The sequence below is a fragment of the Argentina silus genome (genome assembly GCF_951799395.1).
Source record: "Argentina silus genome assembly, chromosome: 7".
Lineage (NCBI taxonomy): Eukaryota > Metazoa > Chordata > Actinopteri > Argentiniformes > Argentinidae > Argentina > Argentina silus.
This window is the reverse complement of record NC_139661.1, coordinates 11,872,466-11,895,312: the sequence shown is the minus strand read 5'-3', so window position 1 is coordinate 11,895,312 and position 22,847 is coordinate 11,872,466. Positions and strand designations below refer to the sequence as shown.

Sequence of the window (22,847 nt, the reverse complement as noted above, 5' to 3'; positions counted from 1 at the left end):
AAAACAGGCTGTGGTTATAAGTCAATAAATCTCCACAGCCTAGGGTAGATATCATTTATCAAACATTTCTGATCTACATTAGAATGATCACACTTATAAAATATATTATTCTCACAAAATTAACATTTTTAATTTTTAGAAATAATGGGTAGCCTACTCTGTCTGCTTTTACCACCTAAAATTCGAGTACACTGGTCAAATTGCCTTAGTGCGGAAGTCGGAAGTAAAATCATATGATGATGACAGCTATTCAGTGGGAGGGAACGAAGGCCAAATTAAACACACACATCGCTAGCTACGGTAAGCTGTCCTGACGGTTTTCTCTTCGATTTCATTGTGTGTAGTGTCTTTTTTTAACTTCAGTAGGTACGTTAATTCTGTTGGGTTGGATTTAAAAATAGGTCGATAGATTAAGAGCTTAACTATCCCGGCAAATGCTTCCTTAAGCCTCTACTTAGAAGGTCATGTCTTACTAGCTACTATGAAGGCATAGCGTCAGCTAACAGTTAGCTAGCTAGCTAGTGAAGCAAACAGTTCTTGTTGAACAGCAGATTCATTCATCAAGCGCAATCATGGAATGGGCTAATCAATTATGCGTGAGTGATCAATCATCAGCCGCAGAAAATCGTGTTTCTTTGAAGCCTAATGTGTTAAATTTATATTTGATATAAAATAGCTTTGACTGAATGATAGACTTGCTCTAAATGCCTAGCTAGCTACCATTCGGGCTAGTGTCAGTCAGTGGTAGAAGTTAGCAACATGGCTAGCTAGCCGCCTTGCCATGACGGAAGTGTAGAGTGTAGTAGGTAGTTAGCTACATTACTGTGTTATAGCTTATATCTAAATTAGTTAGATAAAAGTCACAGTTGCTAGGTATCCATCCAAATATTGTGTGATTGTCCTTATTGCAACCTATGTTATTAAGCTAGCTAGCCAGCTAATTGCCTTGTTGTTGATCCTTTTAGCTTGTTGTGATTTTGACAGCTGTCAAATTGTGCGGCTTAATTTGTCTAATCGATGCCAATCAATGACTATAGCTAGCAAGGCCAGTTCCCCTCCAATGCAAGCCTCCTCATAATCTTGTTGATCTGCATACAATCATGCTTTATTTTTTATCAAAAGAAAACAGCTAATATTTTGTTCACGCAAAGTCAGCGTTTACATTTGCACTTGACAGGTGCCAGGTGGACAACTTGACTTGTACCCCACCACCACAACATAGCAATTGAACACGCATCCAAGTCCACTCTGATTACTGGTATCATAGTCTGTGACAACTGTTTAAGAATATCTGGATTGGCAATTATCTGGCAATTTGCAATTAATGGTTATGGTGCACTCTGCAGTATCACTGTTGGGGCAAGAGGTTGCATTCTTTCTTTCTTTTTTATTGTGACTTGCTTTGATATTTTTTCTTTGCAGTCATAGTTTGGATTATGTGCCTCATGAACTGTTGGACTGAATTGGGTTACTGTTAATGTTTGGTGGAAATATTAGACAATGAAGTCACAGAAAGAGACTGCCATCATTACATCATTGTCTTCATCATGTTATTAAACCCATAATTATCCAAACCCATTGTTTTTGTTATGAAGTTGTGGGAAGTTAATCCAGTGAAATAAATGCCGATGCAATTGAATTACTGGGGCTTCGTTACATTTAAAGATAGCTACATTGCAGTGTTGCTTTTAGTGTTGAGAGGAATCTGTTTTTGAATCTGAGTGGAAGACCTTTCACAGAGAGGTAATAGTGGATCAAGTGTGGAATTCAACAACAGGAAATGGATATTGCTGTGTGCTGCAGGTCTGCAGACTGCGATTCTGTGGTATGGTCCCCAGAGGACAGATACAGTCAGTCAGGCTGATTGAGTATGTGCTGACTAACAGGGTTTTAAAAGTTGTTTTATTGGTCAACCTATGTGCTTTTACTGTCTCCATTGTGTTATCCATAGAAAAAAAATCGCAGCAAACTGTCCAAGTGATGAAGACAGGACTTCCTCCTTTTCTGCCTGCACTTGCACTTCTGGTGTTTCCTGTCTCCTTGGTAGATCCCTCTCCTCAGAGGTTGTTTTTCTCTGTTTCATCCTCTTTCTGTCTCTCTTGCAGGAGAACCGACAGTTTGGATCCAAGATGACGGACTCCAAGTATTTCACCACTACCAAGAAAGGTTGGATATAGCCTAGCATACCTATTTACATTTGGTCCTCAGATAACATTTTTGCAATGTCAAAAAGTTTGAGTAATCACTTGTAATGTAATAGTCAGCCATTCAAAGCTCTTTCTTTTCAATTGTCAACATGCCAGGCATGACTTGCTTTCTGAAAGCAAGTCCTGCCTTTGTAACCCAACTGAGAGACAGAGCAACCATGTGGTGTCTTTGATAGTGATTGTCACTTCACCCAGCCACAAACTGTCAGTAGCTACTGGAAAAGCTAGAAACTTCACTTTTCCTGTCAGGTTTTGGGTGTGAATGTTTCCAGATGAAAACCTCCCCATATAAAATGGCGACCAAGAAAAAAACAACAGAAAAACAAGAAAGCAGGGCACAGGACCCTGGCTGTGTGTGGCTGATGAAACCAGGAATAGAACAGCTGATGTTGTCCTCTAAATGAGATTAGGCACCTCAGGCATTAGCACTCTTTAAGTTAGCCCTCCTGCTGTCTACCCAGTCTGAGTCTCAGTGCACCCTCTCTCACAGTGTCCTCAAACAGCCAATCACTAACATTCAAATTGACAGTGCTTATGAAGGAGTCAGACCTTCTATGTTTAATTGTCCAGTGCATTTGCCGCAACCACTGTCTTTGTGTAGGTGCAAGTGTTAACTGGATTTTCTACAGAGAAGTCAGACTGAAGGTTAAGCCAACATACGTTAGTGTTTGTGAGTGCAAACACTCCTAGCCATGCGCAGAGAGCAGCTGGACTGATCTGTAGTGTAACCTGAGGACAAGCTGCTCTTAGAAGAGATTCAAGTGCAGCTTCTATGTTTGACTTTGCACAGAGGCCCGATAAATCGAGCTAGGCTGTTACCCTCTATCAGAGATGTGCTATGCTGTTTAAGCAGGCTTCATCCAGTGTTTCAGAAATTCTAGGTCACCCCTGTCTTAACAACAATAAACATGTCTTCATGTTATAAAATTAGATGGAAAAAAGTAACTGCACTGTGTAAATCCTTCTGTGATGCTGGCTTGTAATTTATCCAGTCTCTCTCTGAGGATCTATGCACAACTCCTGATGCACATTCTGATCTATGTTTATGTGTTTGTTCTGTTTACTTGTGTGCAGGGGAGATCTTTGAGCTGAAAGCAGAGCTGAACAGCGATAAGAAGGAGAAGAAGAAGGAGGCTGTGAAGAAGGTCATCGCCTCCATGACAGTTGGGAAAGATGTCAGGTTAGTCACTTTCTGACAGGGTCTAATATATCACGAGATAAAACAGGGTTGATTCCCATGCTGCCAGAATGGAGTGGCATTCATTCATATTTTATTCATATTACATCCTGACACTGCCTCCCTCCAGTGCCCTGTTTCCAGACGTGGTGAACTGCATGCAGACTGATAACCTGGAGCTGAAGAAGCTGGTCTACCTGTACCTGATGAACTACGCCAAGAGCCAGCCTGACATGGCCATCATGGCTGTCAACACCTTTGTCAAGGTACAGTATCAAGCTAACTTGAAGGCAGAGACATTTTTCACTGTCTGTGAAGAGTACAGATCTCCACTCCTCAGTGTTTGAATACATACCTTGGAACTTTTCAACCCCCACCAGGACTGTGAGGACCCTAACCCTCTGATCCGTGCCCTGGCTGTGCGCACCATGGGCTGCATCCGCGTGGACAAGATCACTGAGTACCTGTGTGAGCCATTGAGGAAGTGCCTAAAGGACGAGGACCCCTATGTGAGGAAGACAGCGGCTGTGTGTGTGGCCAAGCTCCATGACATCAACGCCCAGCTGGTGGAAGACCAGGGCTTTCTGGACACCCTCAAGGATCTAATTTCTGACTCAAACCCCATGGTGAGGCTCCCAATGCCAGCTGACCAACATACCTGGGATAGATTATTGGCTGTAGGCCATCGTCCTGGTATTCAAAAACAGGGTTTTATACTGTATAATGTATCAGCCAAGTAATCAGATTTGTATTGCTGTAATTAGATCTGTATTAGTTTGGTGTATCTCATGGTCGACTACGTCAGGGTAAGTGTTCTTGCAGTCTAACCTCATCCCATTCTCTCACTTAGGTGGTAGCGAATGCAGTGGCTGCCCTGTCTGAGATAGCAGAGTCCCACCCCAACAGCAACCTGCTGGACCTGAACCCACAGTCCATCAACAAGCTGCTAACAGCCCTCAACGAGTGCACTGAGTGGGGTCAGATCTTCATCCTGGACTGCCTGGCCAACTACACCCCTCGTGACGACCGCGAGTCTCAGAGGTCAGAGACCACTGCCCACATCTGGTTCACCTCAACCACTGTCTCTCTGACATGCTAATTCTTCCCGTCCTGTGTCCACATTTCTTGTATGAAAAGTGTCCGTTCCCCCTGCTTTTCCCCCTTTTGTTTTCTGTAATCTGTGCTCACTCCTGTTGCCCCCTTCTCTCCTGCTGTAGCATCTGTGAGCGGGTGACCCCCCGCCTGTCCCATGCCAACTCTGCGGTGGTGCTGTCAGCGGTCAAGGTGTTGATGAAGTTTATGGAGATGCTGCCTAAGGACCTGGACTACTACGGCACCCTGCTGAAGAAGCTGGCCCCCCCGCTGGTCACCTTGCTGTCAGCAGAGCCTGAGCTGCAGTATGTGGCCCTGAGGAACATCAACCTCATCGTCCAGAAACGGTAGGAAACACCCAGAAACTGCTGGGAACAGCAGGAGAACAGGGCCAACAGAGATTGTAGCTCATTGTATTCAGTCATCTAGGCTTGCGTTGCTTAGCATTTCAAATGGTACGCTACATAGACATTCAGTTTTACCTGAGTGAGAAACACATGTTATGACAGACAATACCAATCATGCTAATTTGTCTCTGCAGCCCAGAGATCCTGAAGCATGAGATGAAAGTTTTCTTTGTGAAGTATAATGACCCCATCTACGTCAAGCTGGAGAAACTGGACATCATGATCCGCCTGGCATCCCAAGCCAACATTGCCCAGGTGACCAACCCACGCGGACACCATTAGATTAACACATTGCCTCAAAGTGAACAGGGAAAGATGTTTTTACAGTTGGAATCTTCAAATGGAAGAACTATTGAACTTTGTTTATAGAACTAGATTTTCAACATGGATAAGCATTTTGTCAAGGTATCTAGTTGTTACATATGATGTCTACATAGTATAAAACCTGGTAGTAGTGACACCCTGGTGACTGTGTTTCTTAGGTGCTGGCGGAGCTGAAGGAGTATGCCACTGAGGTAGACGTGGACTTTGTGCGCAAGGCAGTCCGAGCCATTGGCCGCTGTGCCATCAAAGTGGAGGTGAGGGGGGATGATATACATAGTGACTTATCTCATGTATACAACAAGCCCGCACGTTAACTGTGGTATATGGTTGGACGATTGTCTACATGATCCTATCATTGAGGGGAGGGGGGGGATATGCCTCATGAGACCTATTTCATGACTCTGGGTCTCCTAAAAATGAAATGCAGGTTACATTCCGAAAGTCAGCCTGCTAAAATAGGCTATACCACTATAACACTTCAAGGAAAGGGGAGAGCAGAGGGCTGAGGTGGCGATTGTTTACTTCAGAAACACAGCTCTTAAATGTGGCATAAAAGGTCATTTTCTCCTGTTTTTAATGGCCCAAAAATCGACAACGGAATCTCTGTAGATTCGAACCATAGATGATCCCTGATGCAATTGCCCAACCCTACTGTGGTATATGACTGCAAGTCCCATGACCATTTTATGGTCATGGGTTTATATACAGTATAACAAGATACAGTTAAGACTTGTTTTTTTGCCTGTTTAACTGTTAATCGTTACTGGCAGCCTGAGTAAAGCACTGTTACAGTTCCATGATGCACAGTAGGGGGCTCTGTTTGGCTGACAGCATCTCTCTCATCTGTCTCCAGCCATCTGCAGAGCGCTGTGTCAGCACCCTGCTGGACCTCATCCAGACCAAGGTCAACTACGTGGTGCAGGAGGCCATCGTGGTCATCAAGGACATCTTCCGCAAGTACCCCAACAGGTAGGTCACCCGTTTGGGCCAAGCCTGGCAATAAGCAAATTCAACAGTTAGATGGACCAGTCATCAGTGAGGAGAGATCCTGATACAGTTAGAGTATTTGGTTCTCCCCCTCACAGTGCTTAAACACCACACGCTTCTGATTCAGAGCCACGCCTCACTGTGATTCACTGAAATCAAATAATTACAAATATTTCATTCCGTAAATTCCACTAAGGCTAGGTTTCAGTCGTTGTTATTCCAGGCTTATATGCAATAGCCTGGGGACGAGGTTAGGTGTTGCTGGTAAACCTGTCCATCAATCAAAAAAAAATTGTCTGTTCAATCTCAGCTGCAGTATCTCAGTGGCAATCAAGGCAACCAGCCGTAGAGGTCGTAGAGCAGTACAATCAACCAACCAGAGACATTTGTGATGGAATTGAATCTTCAAGCAGTCATGGATGTTTTCTTACATTACTGCAGAGCGGGACATGCTTGTTAAAATGGCCCATGCTCCTAGCACAAGCACAAGGGACACACACACACACATGCATTTATACCAGCACATATGTACACACACACACATGTCCTGTAGCCCTCCTGTCTGTTCCGCCTCACTGACCCCCAAATCACATTTCTTGGTCTGAAAGAAGCAGAGAAAAAGCTCATTACCCTGACACAAAGTGTGTTCTGCTTGACTTTCATCGTGAAAGGCATGAAAATTAGCTTTTGGGCGAGTAATGCTGCCTCTAACCTCACACACACGTATAAGATATGCACAGTGTCCGCAGTGCGTAGCGCTGGAACCCTTCCCTGACAACGCTCCATGAAAGGGCAGGCCGATGCAGTCAGAGCATGACTCCTGCTCTGAGCCTAGCAGAGTGTGGATCCATATGCCATGACAGAACCCTGCCCCAAAAACACTGCAACTTGTTTTTGAATTAGAAGTCAGTTAGCTGAACAGTAACACAGCAGTATTGCTGTGCTGGCATTGTCCGTATGAAATGTACATGTATGTTAAGTGTTGAATGAGTTTGTCATGTTTATTTATTAAGAAGACATTGCTTTCCCTCTGTGTCTTAGTATTCATCAGCAAAAGGGGAATAGAACAGTTTGGTCATCCAGCATGGAGTTTGGTAATTCTGCTGTAAAGAGGGCACACAAAACATTTTATTATGGGCACTCAAGTAGATATCAAGGGACACACAATAGAATTGTGCTGTAATGTGTTTTGAACTTTCATTACAACTTTCATTTCATTACATCAAAGGCTGAGATCTCCTTTATTGTTAGATTAGTTTAATTAGTTTAGTCTCACTCGGCACACTGAATGAGATCTGTCGCCTTGCCTTTGCATAACTGCTTCAGGATGCCTTGTTCAGATGTTGTGTAGGCCTTTATGCCCCAGTACCATTCAGAAGAGGAATGCTGCACCAGAGGCTATAAAAAAGACAACAAAAAAAACAATCACATGGCATATTCAAGGACTGACAACAATAATAAAAATAAAAAAAAGATGGTAATATGATAACTTAATAAATTTGTTTCCTTTGACTGATTCTAATGACATTTTTGTCCCCTTTTTGAATGTGTTTGCCTTTCTATTTAGCACAGATGCAGCACTATAATAGTAATTATGCTGAGTGATTCATTGCTAACTGTGGTTGTTGTCAGGTATGAGGGTGTGATCGCCACGCTTTGTGAGAACCTGGACTCCCTGGACGAGCCAGAAGCGCGGGCGGCCATGATTTGGATCGTGGGGGAGTATGCAGAGCGCATCGACAACGCTGATGAGCTGCTGGAGAGCTTCCTGGAGGGCTTCCATGATGAGAGCACTCAGGTCCGTCTGACTCTCACTCTACCCTCTCCCCTCTCTAATTCAGCTGTTCATGGGGGTGGGGTGGTGGGGTTCATCACTTTACAGAGTTAAGAGCACTGAGGTCACTCAACTCAACTCAAAAAAACAAGACACACTCTGCAAGGGCATCAAAGGTGCTCTGCCCTGTTTATCCTTGGTACAGTATTCATTCAGAGTTCATTTAGAAATCAATGTGGGCCATAAAAAGAACACTGTTTGACTGTCTTCAAACTTCTGGTTTGGCTACTTATTGATTGCCTTTTGAAGAGAGGAAAGAACAGGTCGTTAGGGAACCTGATTAGAAGTAAGATATGACAAAGCACTCTTGGGGCCACAGCATTGATTAGATTTATCTTGGGAAAAGTAACACTTATTTGTAATAAAGACAAGATAGATGAAAGAATGTTTTTTTTCATCTTCACAAAAGGCAAAGCACTCCAGAGACATGTCCTGGTAATGGAAAAACATAAGGCTTTAATGGGAACACTTCAATAGCAATTTAAATCTGTAGTGTTTCATCCTTGGAGCAGTTAGAGTTCATTTCCAGACCCGGCTCTGAGGCTCAGTCTGTCACTCAGTCGCTACATACAGAAGAACACAGTCTTTAGCCCAGCAGTATTCAGCACACGGTGTGTTTTGGGATTAGCTCTGTCTGTCTAGAGAGCTCAGGCTGAGCTATACAGTAATTCAGGCATTAATGTGCTGAAAATAATTTTGTCCAGACTATTGAGTAATTTTATGGAATGACATGCTACATTCTAAATGCGTGTGCAGTAGACAGGCTGTTTGACTCCCAAGTTGATGTATGTGAAAAACTGGTACTTCAAGTATTTTGTAGTACACAGTCATAGTACTGTGTCATATTTAAGAGCACTTCACAGAATGTCTTTTAGGAGAGCCACAGCAAGGGGGGATTAATACTTTTGTTTTTGTTGTCAAAAAGGAAATCCCCTTTTCTACGGCACTGTACCTTAGGTGGTATCTTGTGTGAGTTTGACTGTGGTTTCCTGTGCGCTTGGCTCCTACAGGTGCAGCTGCAGCTCCTGACAGCCATTGTGAAGCTGTTCTTGAAGAAGCCCACTGAGACCCAGGAGCTGGTGCAGCAGGTGCTCAGTTTGGCCACGCAGGTGAGTGCCCTGAGGAACGCACACCCTTTGGAATTGAGCTATTGATTTAATACGCAAAGGAAACATTTATTACACCTTAATGGCATTGGGGTACACTGGGTGTTTGAAATAGTATTGATCCTGGAATCTCTCTGCAGCTGCCTGACTCTGATGACAGCACCAAGCTCACTCACATGCATGCATATGGTGTGCGTGTAGGCACACACACACACACACACACACACACACGGCCTATACTGACAGTCTAGTCTTTCAACACTCACTCAGGCAGTCCATAGCAAGTGTGGGAAAGTTTTCCGCTAAATAAGCAGCCACGCATCACAGCAGGGAGAAAGCAAGTTTGTATGTAAAAAGGAGAAAAAGATGGATTGGGTTCTGTGCCAAAGCTCAAAGGGAGAAAGAAGCCTGCTTTAAACACAGTGTGGTCTTGGAGGGGTAGTGTTTAAATACTGGTTAGCCATTATGGCTAATTGCCTCCTAATGATATCCTTGACTAAACCTGACAACAAGACCACATTGAATTTACTGTGCTAGCTTCCCTGTCTTGTAGCCAGCATGACGTGACATCTTTTGGTCTTTAAAGGGGTGGCTTGCAGAGGAGCAATTGAAACGGCCACCTTCATTTGTCTCTCCCCCTCCTACAACTAATGCAGTGACGCATTCATCTGGGGCATGTGGCTGAGGACTGGCCTCGGCTCCTCTGGATACTATTGAAGCTATCTGATTAATAGACTGAGAATCTCATATTAAAATTCATCAAGCATGACACAGCAACACTGTACCCTGCTGCTGCAGTCTCTGATGAGATGTAGATGACTTTCAAACTAAGAGATGCATGGGTGAGTGTGTGTGTCCATATGTCTGTTGTTGGACTTGGTGTGTCTGTTATTTATGGAGTGTGTTTTAGAAGTAGTGCAAATCTTTGTCTGCAGATTCTCTCCTAAGACTGTTAGTTTTTGCTGTTTTTGAAGGTTAAAGCTCAAAGCTGCCAGGATTCAGTGGTCTGGGGTGGTCCAGTAGTCTAGCACCATGGCCTAAGGTGTGCCCATATGCCCATGTCGGCATGGGTTTGAATCAGGCCCATGCCCTGCTGACATGCCCTCTCCTCCTTACTTTCCTGTCTATCAATCACTGTCTCTGTCCAATAAAAATAACAAATATAAGAGTGGGACTGCCCTATCTAAAAACATTTCTTTTTTTTTTTAAAAAGCTGCAAGGATTCTGTCAGTCCCAATCATATTAGTTTAAGTTTGATGTCCTTGTTTCAAGCCCTCATGTCTTACTTCAAAACCTTTTTGATATTCAAATCTCCCCTAGGATTGTCCCATTGTTGCGTGTAAGGAAGCTGTGGACACTGTACAGCTTCCTTAGTTCTCGCTGAACCCACTCAGGGAAGTCTTAACCTGATTCTTGGAATTTGTAGATTTTCTAAGTCTGTGATGTCAGGGAGAAGTCTGAGAAGTCTGTGTAGCATCAATTATTCATTATACACCACATCAATCACCCACTTCATCTCCACCCCTCCATCTCTGTCTCCAGGACTCTGACAACCCAGACCTGCGAGACCGTGGCTACATCTACTGGCGTCTGCTCTCCACCGACCCTGTGGCTGCCAAGGAGGTGGTGCTGGCTGAGAAGCCCCTCATCTCTGAGGAGACGGACCTGATTGAGCCCACCTTGCTGGAGGAGCTGATCTGCCACATCGGCACGCTGGCGTCTGTCTACCACAAGCCCCCCAGCGCCTTCGTGGAGGGCAGCCGAGGCGTGATGCACAAGAGGCTCCCTGCCCGCACTGGATCGTGAGTCACACACACACCAAACACCCTTTTTTACACCCGAGTAATATTTACTATGACTTATTCAGTAATACTTATGTCTTTATTACTCTGGAGCAAACCTGGTCTCTCTACTTGTTTTAGTCAAATTAGGTCCATTATTGTGCTGGCATTCCTTCTGAGATCTGCAGTCATGGGGCATTCAAATGTGTCCTGCAAAGCAGTTTTCCTAGACATTAGATTGAACACACTGCACCTAGTTAATGTAATTTGCCATTGATTTAAATGGTGCCAGTGGTGTTCCCTGGAAATTTAAAGTAGGATGAATATCAAAGGAGAGCTCTATTGAATTAGAATTCTACAGTATGCAGCCTAATGTTAGCTTGGCTAATTGAAATCAGGTTCCCTGGTTGACTAAGAACAGAGGGGAGGCAGAATATCAATGTTTACCGTTTTAGCAGAGCATTGAACGGAGCATTTAGCTCAAATAAAGAACATTTTACTTTGTTAGTCTCAAGTCCTATCTTTCTTTCTCTCTCTCACCGCCACCCAGAGGGGAGAGTGCAGAGAGCCCAGATGCAGGTGTTGCTGCTGTGGGCTCTGTCACCGAAGCTCCCCCTGCTGTCATCCCCTCCCAGGGAGACCTTCTGGGGGACCTGCTCAACCTGGACCTGGCGCCCCCCACCACCAGCGGCCCCCCACCCTCCTCCATGCAGATGGGGGCTATGGACCTCCTGGGTGGGGGTCTGGACAGCCTGGTAGGTGACCTCTATGTACTGTACCACACAACATGTCTCCCACTGCCTCACATGGAACATGTCTCAAGATCAGAGGCAATATCCTGATTGCACCAAATTGTGTTGCAAATTGAAATTGAGCTTTTCTGGCAATTGCTAAACACGAGTGGCTTTTAGTAGATGTGTTCTCTCTGCTCCTGCCTCTATCTCTGTTTCTTATTTCCTTTTGACATGTTTTTTCCTCCTCTTTGTTCAATGCGACACCGGCAGATGGGGGATGAGTCTGAACCGGTAACTACATTGGGGGGAGAGTGCATAGAGACAAATACAAATCACATCATTAGAAGGAGTAGCTCACTACATTTACAAGTATATACTAAACCTAGACTGTATATACTGTCCTGTATTCACCTCTTTAACATGATTGGTCTGTGCTTCGGTCATACCTTCATCTGTCTGTTACATCTCAATACATTGATCATGGCAGTGGCCACCCTATTGTAGCCATTATCCGTTTGCGTCCCCCACATCCCTATGAGGGCCTCCTGAGCCCCACAGTCCTCCTTCCCCTACTCTTATCACTGGGATCTATGGTGTCTCATCAGCGGACGGATACTCCCCAGTCACCCCAGCTCCCGCCTCGGCCCCCATCGCCAGAGTACACCCATAGTGAGGTTGGTTCAGGGGGCATCAGTAGAGGCTGTGGGTCAATCTAAAGAGTCCCCTCCCCCCTCACAATCCCCTTTGCACTGCTGTGACCTCTCACCTCTCACCATCTCCAGCAGTATCACTACTGTATGTCTGTTGTAGTCGTCTAGGGAGAGATTCATCGTATCGTCTCCTATCTCTCGATGGGCCCTTTGTTAGTTCCAACAGGCCCCTGAGAATCCTCTTCTTGTTGTGTTAGTTGTTACCAAGGTGTTAGGTTACTGTAGCTGTATCAGGCTCCTGCACTTAAAGGAGATCATTCTAGTCATTCTACTAATCCAGCACACCTCTCTACTATAGACTTCTAGGCCCCACTCTTTGTTGCTGCACTAGTATCATCTCACCCTCCAGTAGCTCTCACCTTTTCCATTAAAAAAAAAATTGCTTTTCATCAATCATAGTTGTCTTAGCAACCCCTCATCACACCCACCTCCATAAGTCTTCTTCTACCATCTCCCTCAAGAGGCGAATAAAGTGTAACTTTGAAATGATGTATAAGCTGAAGCCCTCTTCCTCTCTCCTCAGCTTGGAGGAGATATTGGAGGGAGTCCTGCAGTAAGTAACTAGAGGTTTTTAAAAAAAATATTCATTCTGAAGGTGACTTCTGGAGTGCACAGTGTGTTGAAAATGAGTGTTGTTTAAAGTGATGTTCTCTGATCCACAGATGGGGGCTAGTTTTGGGGCGGCCCCTGCTGTGATGCCAGCCTCTCTCAACGCCCCTGTCGGGGGCGGCCTAGGGGACCTGTTTGACCTTGGAGGTGGAGTTGGAATGCCCATGGGTGCCTACATTCCTACCAAAACAGTGAGTCTCTTGATACACCATGATTGTAGATGTGTGGATATGTACAGTTGTTGTAGCAGTATGAAGAATGTAATAATTTTTCAGTTGATATGATCCCCTTTTACATAAGTGGGTGAATGTTCTAACGCTAAAGAGATGTTGAGGCAATGTCCTAATCATTGCGTCTGTCCTCAGGTGTGGCTACCAGCCATGAAGGCCAAGGGTCTGGAGATTTCCGGCACCTTCGCCCGCCGTGCTGGAGTCATCCAGATGGAGATAACCCTCACCAACAAGGCCATGAGCGTCATGACAGACTTCGCCATCCAGTTTAACAGGAACAGGTCAGGGGTCACCACTGTTTACTAATGTGTGCTCACAGTCGTCTCAGTCATTGTCATTGAATAGAATATGATGAGTTTATTGTCCACAAGGGAAACTCTTTCCACAGACTTGTTACTTGAATGCAGAAACCATCAGTCTCTGTTGTGAGCTTATTTTGGTTGTTTGTATCTAGACTCCTCTCTCTCTCTCTCTCCTGTCTGTAGTTTTGGCTTGGCCCCTGCTGGTCCACTCCAGGTCCTCACTCCTCTCAGCCCAAACCAGACAATCGAAGTTAGCCTCCCCCTTAGCAATGTGGGGCCTGTCATGAAGATGGAACCCCTCAACAACCTGCAGGTAACCTTCCCACAACGTTGCTTTTACAGTAGGATTTAAGAGGTTCTCCGAGTATTAAGTGTAAGGTTAGCATGTACGGCATGGGATATCAGTGTAAGCCTTGTAATTATGCAGTACTGTAATTATCCAGTCGATTTTTTTTTCAGCTCATGAAAGTCTAAGCTTTGACTTTCAAATACCGTCAGGTTATTCAATTACGTTAGGAGCAAAGGAATGAAATATGACATGAGAGACTCAGGAACTTTTGTGATTAGTTCAAAAAAAGCGGTGGCCTCTTTCAAGCCCTCTTTTAGATTAGGGCTGTTCTCCAATGACTCGGGGATGGCAGGACGGAACAGTGTGCAGCTGCTGAGAGGAGATAAGAGGGTCCAGTGGAGACGAGGGATGTGGGGGAAAGTCATTAGTGGTCACTGTGGTAGTGCTTTGTTTCTTTTGGCCCTAGCACTCCTCTTCAACCTAGTCTCCAGCTATCCGTACCAGCTAATGCTCGACGTCTAGAAATAATGAATCCAGCTTTTGAGGAGAGAGAAAAAAAATCTTCCGGGGGGGGGTCTTCTACAGACACACCTCTACCGACCAACCACGAGTTGTAGGTGGAAACTGTGCTCTCTATAAAATCTAAATAAATCTCTATAGCTAATGCAGACAGCTAACATCGGCAAACCTCTAGAAGTTGGCGACTCAATTTGTGTTCGGGGGAGAGGTTGACGATGAGGCACAGACAGATTTGGATGAAATAAAGATAGGCGGATTTCCTGCGTGTACATGTCCCTCCCCATCCATCTACAGGAGTTGGAAGACTACTCCTCCAGATGGTATGCTGGCAGCATATGCAATTCATGGGAGGCAAAACGTCTGGCACCGCAAGCCTATCTTCTACCCATCCATTCCCAGAGGGATGGGATAATCAATGTATTGGGATGGGAGGATTACCTGCTGCCTGTTACTATGCCAACCATTAACTAACTAGTCATTAAGCCCTGTAAACTTTACCTCCACTGCTTATGTTGGTGTGTAGCCTACCGTAACACTACAAGGACTTGTGTAGTGCTGCTTAGAGAGAGAGAGGGAGGGAGAGAGGGCCCCACTTCCCCTGCGGTACAGACAGCCTGGCACTCCACCCAGGACTAAGACACCCCCATGAATTATTCACACAGAGTTTCTCCTGTCATCCTCCTCAGGCTGAACTCATTGTCCTCATCAGTCTTGTATAGAGAGCATTCAGATGGATACTACACCCGGCTTGTGACCACTCCTCAGAGTTCTTAAAAAGTAGATCCAGGTTTCAATCAATACTAATTTGAATGGCTACTATCCTATAAGCCCAAGGACAAATATTGTACCCGTAGTTTTAACTTCGTTCTCGCTCTCAGAGGAAAACGGATGGACTGAAACAAAAAGAGTGGGCAATAAAGGCTGCTTCCTTTACAAACAGGCCTAATGGAGGGAGTTGCCAGAGAAAGGGAGGGAGAGAAGGAGGGGGAGAGAAGGTTGAGGTACGCGGTAGAATATGGAGTGTTTCCGAGGCTTTCAGATGTCTGTGTCATTTCCGCTGGACAGTAAGCCCTCTTGTTCAATGCACTGTCCGCGTGTATCCTTTCAAGGCATTTGAAATAGAATGACTCATATAATTGCTCCTCATCTCCCTCACAGGTGGCTGTAAAGAACAACATTGACGTCTTCTACTTCAGCTGCCAGTACCCCATCAGCATGCTGTTTGTGGAGGATGGGAAGATGGGTGAGCGTGTGTGCGCGTGTGTGTGTGCATGCTTGTTTGTGTGTGTGTCATGCATTTGCTCACAGATCACACACTACTGTTGTTGTGGCCAATTTGCCCCCTCCTCTTGTTCCATATTTGGTTGATTCAATCTGAGAGAATGTGGGTGAGCAGCAGGAAGGCAGCTGGAGGCTGGGAGCTAATACTCCGAATCCTAAAGCACAGCAGGAACCACTATGTTCAGCACAGCAACAAAATGTTTACCCTTAATTCGTTTTTTATTTCCTCTTGCCCTCGCTTTCTCACTCACATTCTATTTTCTCTCTCTTGGCTTCTTTCTCTTTTTATCGTTCTAACTCTCTGTCTCCTTTTTTTCTTTCTTTCTCCCCCCCCCCACAGAGCGACAGGTGTTCCTGGCCACATGGAAAGACATTCCTAATGACAATGAGTCCCAGTTCCAGATCAAAGACTGTCATCTCAACTCAGGTGAGAGAGAGAGGGGGATGGGCAGATGTAACCAGAGAGATGGAGGAGATTGTACCTACCTACCTTCCAGCTGCTTTGTGTGTATTACAGCATGTAACCTGACACTAGGAGCTGAGGGAGTAGTCTGAACAGTAGGTCTCTGACAGAGTCGGTCCTGTATCAATAATGTTTGTTATTTGATGATAACTCGTGGTGCTTTGCAGTCCTAATTTACATGATGATAATTGGTTTTACACAAGCTTAAGAACAGCTGGACTAAAGCTAAATGACTAATGACAGCGTTTGGAGTTTTCCCCTTAACAGATTACATTTCCATATGAATGAAGATGGAGGGTTTAGGCATTACCGCTGTGAGACAGAGAGAGTAGGGAGGTTAATGATGAATTTCTGAGTTTATCTTTGCTATGCAGGTAGACAAAATTGAGTCTCAGATATTGAACGTTGTGTAATGACTCTGAGGGAGAAGCAGTATCATCAGCGCTTTCTCAGATGAGTCGTAGACCATGAAAGGAGAGTTAGGCTAACGTGCCTCAGAAAGATGGCAAGTGTTCAGAGAGAAAGAAAGTTAGCTAGCGATTTTAGAAAGAGAAATAATGTCCTGTATGTGAAGTATTTGGTTATAACTGACTGGTTCTGAATTATACATTTTTTGCTCCCCACAGACTCAGCCACCAACAAGCTGCAGGGCAGTAACATCTTCACCATAGCCAAGCGCACGGTGGAGGGCCAGGACATGCTCTACCAGTCCATCAAACTGTCCAATGGCATCTGGGTGCTAGCTGAGCTCAGGGTGCAGGCAGGAAACCCCAACTACACGGTGAGAACAGTCAGAGGGGAGGGGAGGGGCTGACGCAGCTAGACTGATGAATAGACCTGAGGAGGATAGATTGTTAGAATGGAGAAGGAGAGTGACGGGCATGAATGCTGATTGGGCTGAATGATAGAAGGTTTGCGTTTGAGCTGTTGTTGGAGGGGTGGGTTGGTGGAGGAAGAGTATAGAGGGATAATGAGGAGAGAACGGTAGATTGCATAGTGATTGGAGTATGGATAATTAATAGTGATTGGAGTATGTATAATTAATAGTGATTTGGATGAGTCATCACTGACTCTTCTGTTAATTAATTCTGAGCTCAGTCCATCTCCCCTGAGATGTGTAAGCGTGTGCTGTGTGTGTGTGTGTGTGTGTATAATGATATTTGTACTGTATGTAGTACATTCTGTCATTGTGCTGTTGTCTCCTCACTTGATTAATTGCAGTAGCCCAAAAAATTCTGCCTGCCTTGTGCTGAACAGTGACCTTGATGTGACTCCCTCTCATCTCATTACCCAGGGTGCTTTTGGATAATGTTTTTATTCATAAGGTGGCATTTGACTGTCCTCTTTTTTTCCCCCCAGTCTGGATGATTCCATTTGTCAGTCACTCTAGTATCTCAGTCCATCTGCCTCAATTAGCATTTTAAGTTGAATTCCTGCACAGTTCATTATTGGGGAACTTAACCCGGCTGTGGTAGAAGCTTCTAGACTTGTTAATGGTTATATTCATTCAGGAGAACGATTCTCACATAGAAAATGAGAATGGACAGCACTCCAAAGAATACCATTTGATTCACTTAATGTATCTAACATAAAATGACTGAGACATTAGACGAACCCCTTTTTGTCCAGCCATCTGTACCTGCCTGTAGTAATGTTTTGTTGATGACGTATTTTATGCCCTTTTTGATTTTTTTTCCTCGTGTTTTGTTGTCTCTCGTTTTCCCGTCTCTGCCTCCACTTGTGCTGTTGCCTCATGCAGGATCTGGAGGTTGGTTGGGTTTTTCCTCATGTTTTATTTTTTCCCTCAGCGTGAACTGTCTCAATTCGCTGTGTGTGTGTGTGTGTTGCTTTTTCCTCTTCTGCCCCTGTCTTTCCTTTGGTCTGGCTCATCCCTCAGGATGTGTGGGTGTTTTCTTCAGAAAGCCATATTTAAGAGCCTCTTACTTAAGAGGCTGTTCTCCTCCCTACAGATGGTCTCTTTCCTGAACTAAAGTTGCTAACATGGTTGCATGTGTGCGGCATGCACTCTCACTCCTCTGTGTTCCTGCATGCGTCTAATGCTGTCTCAGTACAGACGATGAAAACCAACCTGTCACACCCTTCTGTGAGCAACTATTTTTAGGCTGAGGAAGGGAAGCTACTACGCATGTTCCTTTATCATTCAGCCTTTGGGTAGATTCCTGTGTTATTTTTTTAGATGGGTGAAATAATCTACATGAGCAGAGAAATATGCTAGTTTGACTGTGCTGCTGACCCGTAGACGTCTGGGTCGAACCTCACATTGCTTAGCCGAACCCTCTGACATCACACCACTTAATTGGTCCCAGCTCTCCCATGATGCCCTGCTACTTATCGCTACCTTTTGAAGTCGAACGGAGGGCCTCGTCTCTCGTCCCCTGTCCCCATGGCAACCATGTGACCAATGGCATGGGCTGGTTCACTCTCCCTGCCCCCTGAGTGGCTAATTGCAGGGGTTTGTATGACAATGCCACAGTACGTCCTGGCAGAGAAGCCTTCACAACCGTGCCACCACACCTTCTATTTATTACTCTTTCATCTTGATCTGATCTTTCTGACTGTTATTGTCTCTTCTGTTCTGTTCTGTTCTATTTTGTTCTTTAAAAAAAAATATATATATATTTCACTCTACATAAGTTTGGGTGAAACAAGGTCTTTGTCTCACCCAAACTCCTGCACAGCCCTAGCAGTTCCACATCCACCACCCTCCTGCGTAATTTACACAAAAATTCCTATTCTTAGCAAATTATCTCTCTCCCTTCTGTCTTTCATTTCCTGTACTTTCTCCCCCACACAACACCCTCATGTTGACTCACAGGCTGATTATTCAGCATCATAAAGCCTTGGCAGAATACCCACATACCATTTTACCCCAAACTGATCACAGACCATTATTACAAGCCGGCTTAATAACCGGATTCAAACTCCAGCAAGAGTGTCCTCATTTCTTAACATCCAGCTCCTTGCTGACAGGACTGTGTGTCTAATCATAGCCAGCAGCTCTATGCATTAGTTAAGAGCCCTGGATACACTGAGGCAAAACTCAAGGAGATGTGCGATGTTCCCACCCCGCTAGAGCAGCTCTGTGGAATGTACCAACACAGTGCTGGGGGACATCCCCACTGCCATGGAGCTTAGGTGTGATCTAATATCCAATTGGTCAGAGAGGGACCTGGTATGAACCCTTCTCTGATCAGACTTCAAATGCCACTGGGGAGTTCGTGGTAACTGTGATAATCATAACTGTTTGTAAACGTGCCAACCGGCGCCCTCTTTAGGGTGACCACGCCATCGGCCCTCTTGCATACACGGCGAAAGCTGTCCTGTGTTTCGTATGAAGAGCCTGTGCTCCTAGGCTATGCTTTTCCAGCGTGAGCCCTGATGAAAAGGAAGCAGCCTCCGAGAGCTGCATCAGATCCTTCAGCAACGCAGACTCTGAAAACTTCAAAAGCAAAAGGGGGAGGAGAGGGGGGGGTATGGGGAAGAGAGAGAATGAGAAACCCTTTTTTATTTTTTTGCTCTATGCTGATAAGATGGAATAAAAGGCAGCATTTACAATGATAATGAATTCTCCCCTGCAAATAAAATGAAATGAAATGCCTCAGCTAAAACTGAGGGGAAATGGGTGAGGGGGGGAGGAGGGGTTATTATGTTATTTACCCTACATGCATGAGGAGGTAAAGCTGCTGAAATAATTGCAACACTTATTAAACAGACAACGCTTTAAGCCATCCCATTACAGTTCCATTGCACTAGCATATCAAAAGGAGATTTCCTTGAACGAAGCGAGAGTCTCAAGTCACTTCAGCCCTGTCCACATTGCTTTCTTCATTATTGTGACAGTTGTCATTATTAAAAGGTTATTCAGTCAAATTACGATTAGAGAAAATGTGATTCAGTTCTGTTTCTCACTATAGTTAATTCCTCAAAAGGCTTGACATCATGGCCAGGCCGAAGGACTGCTAAGGCCCACAGTAACTCCATATGAAAGATACTGAGGATGAAGAAATTGCTTTTAAAAATATGTTTACCGCATACCTAGCTGGTTGTTGTCTGTCTAAAACTAACATGCTCCCTGGCATGTTATGCTGGCTGTAAAACCTATTTTTTGTGTTTGATGTACATCTGTACTAGTCTTTTCTAACCTGGACATCTCAACCTAATTCCTAGCTAACAAAAAGTGATCACACCCAAACCCTGTTGTGACTCTCCCTCTCTCTCCTCAGATCTCTCTGAAATGCAGAGCCCCAGAGGTGTCCCAGTGTGTGTTCCAGTGCTACGAGGCAGTACTGAAGAACTGAACACCTCACAGACTGGAGCGGCATGAGGAGTGACCCTGGCTGGAACACCTCAAGGCCCCAAACCTACCTTGATCCTGGCCCTGTCCCTTGACGCCCTCTTCCCGACCCACTGGCTCTTTGAAGACCCTTCTCCCAGTAGAATCTTCAACCCTGCTCTCTGTGTGCCCCGGGGAATGTGCTTTCTGTTCTCTATCACCCAACATTTCCCCTCCTCAACTATGGGTTACACGTCCTTATTTGGTTCATACTCTGCAGTCTTAGAAATAGAGATGGACAGAAGTCTCTGACCCATATGGTCCCAAAGCTTTGTAGACCGGTCTTCAGCTTCTAAATGGTTCAGTTTTGGATGTGTCTGCTGTATCTTCAACTTGAGTGTGTTTTTGGAGTGTTTTTGTTTCCCATACCCCTATGTTACCCAGTTTAATCTCCCCTGCATGAGGGTTTTACTCTAGTCTAACCACTTTAGATCTGACTTTTCCACCCACCTCCCTTCAGCCTCTCTTCGGCCTGTAAGGTATTTTCAGCCAGTGCTGTTAAAGGAGAGGCTGTGTGATGGACTCCTGACTCTATCTCTGCATCTCCTTGTGATGCCACTTCTATCTGTCCTGACTCTATCTCGTCATCTTGCATTTCTGCAAATTGGTAACTAAATATAGAGTAGGTAATCAGCAGTTGAATTTCCACTGTCAGCATAACTTAATTTGGAGTGCTTCAAATTAAAATGTGGCAGTGAAGCCCTGTGTTATCTCACATCCTGGGCTGTGAAACCGCTGGGTGTTTTGTGTTGTCACCTCAGCGCTCCGTCTTTCACACTCTCAAATGTTCTTTCTCAAATGTTTTCCTCCATTCTTCCCAATAGGGATTGGATGTCCCAGCTAATAACAGACACTAAATGTTTTGGAGTTCACCATGTCTATCTCCGTCCTTCCTGATGGAATGTCCCTGTGTGTTTAGTTTGTTGTTTGCTCATATCCTTGATGTGCCCTCTGGGGTTAGTCTTTTTTTGTTTGAAGTACAGGACCTCTGCTGTCTGAGGGCAGGGCAGTGTCTCACGGTGAGTGCATGAATTTGTGAGTCGGTGGGTATGTTTTCTTTTAATAATATCAAGAAAGAGAGGGTTGATGCGACATTATACATGCCTCACTTCCCAAATGCCTTGCGCCTTCCCTCTCCTCCCTAAAATCATTCCACTGTGTGTTCCTTGGTTTGTGTTTGTAGTGTGATTTAGAGTGTAAAGGTGGGTGGGTGGGTGGGTGAGGGCCACAGATATTGGGGATGTTGATTTTCTGTGCTCTTTGTCAATCAGGAGTGCTTGGGCTCTCTGCCTGTTAGCTTTTTTTTCTTCTCTCCTTCTCTTCTCTTAGCTGGTCAAGTACCTCTGCTGCCACCTCATAACAAGAGGCTTATAGGTAACCTGTATGTTACATACTGTACCTGTATAGGTAACTCTAACTGTATAGATAGATAGTACAGATCATGAAACCTTTGTATAAATCGAATCAGAACAAGTTTTACCATTCTGTTTTACCGACAGTATGGGGGTAAAAAAATTCATTGGATATTTGAACTTTTCAGTCATTGAATCAGAATCCTCTTGACCAACTTCAGAGTGTATTCACTCACTCTTTCAGCATTTGGCTATGAGAATGGATTTAGCCTGTGTGTGTGGTGAAAGCTGACTCGTGTGTATGTGATGAAAAGCTGTCAAAAAAAGCTGGTGAAGGAGAAATCAGATGTTTTTTTGGATTGACTGTTTAATGTGTGTACATCATTTGAAACAGAACTATTAAAAAATTCTGATATATTCATAAGTGCCTCATATTCATTCTTTTTGGAAATCAACACAGAATGTTTAAGCTTAAAGGGACAATCTGAGATTCAAACAACAAAAGATTCACCCGCCAATGTTTTTTGATAAGCATTTGAGGGATGGGGCTGGAGTAACCACTCAATTTCATATGTGCTATGGATGCAAGGACTGACCATCCATAAGATCAAAGTTATAACCATGTTTTGAAGCTATACAGTATTTGTTTACAATTGCACTGTTTACAAACAATGGCAGAGAAACAATCTTATATTTTGGGTTCTGACGGACAATTGAACTAAGCTCATGAGGCATAAATTATGTTATTGAAGAGTCCAATAGCTATAAATCATGAAATAACTACTTTTGTTGCATTTTTCACGACAGTTTATAATCTTTAGAGCGACCTTTGGACTGTCCTCTCTCGGCATCGTGAGCCGTCACACATTTTTACAGGATCGTTGAGCAGCCTTCAACCGCTGAGCTTTGAATACTAATCTAGCCCTCCTATCCATGCAGCCATGAACCCAGCGGGGTCTGAGTGATCCAGAAAAGGATGCTTTAGACTGTACAGTACAGTATTCCCCTGACTGACTGTAACCTACAGTACAAGATCAACGTTGACAGGTTTTGAAGGGAGAGTAGCATTGATAACAAATTTCAATAATT

General features: G+C 44.5%; 1 protein-coding gene across 1 annotated transcript; it reads left to right on the top strand.

The window, feature by feature from the left end:
• The first annotated feature begins 262 nt into the window (after window positions 1–262).
• ap1b1 (adaptor related protein complex 1 subunit beta 1) lies at window positions 263–22,182 on the top strand. The gene is made up of 22 exons (XM_083674101.1): window positions 263–300; window positions 2,106–2,166; window positions 3,282–3,387; window positions 3,515–3,650; window positions 3,765–4,010; window positions 4,235–4,425; window positions 4,602–4,823; window positions 5,018–5,138; window positions 5,366–5,461; window positions 6,061–6,176; window positions 7,827–7,992; window positions 9,039–9,137; window positions 10,677–10,936; window positions 11,466–11,670; window positions 12,883–12,912; window positions 13,022–13,159; window positions 13,334–13,479; window positions 13,684–13,813; window positions 15,467–15,551; window positions 15,930–16,016; window positions 16,679–16,833; window positions 20,297–22,182. Exons 2-22 carry the CDS (start codon window positions 2,130–2,132, stop codon window positions 20,369–20,371), a joined length of 2,847 nt encoding a protein of 948 aa, XP_083530227.1. The 5' UTR covers window positions 263–300; window positions 2,106–2,129; the 3' UTR covers window positions 20,372–22,182.
• The last annotated feature ends 665 nt before the right edge of the window (window positions 22,183–22,847 follow it).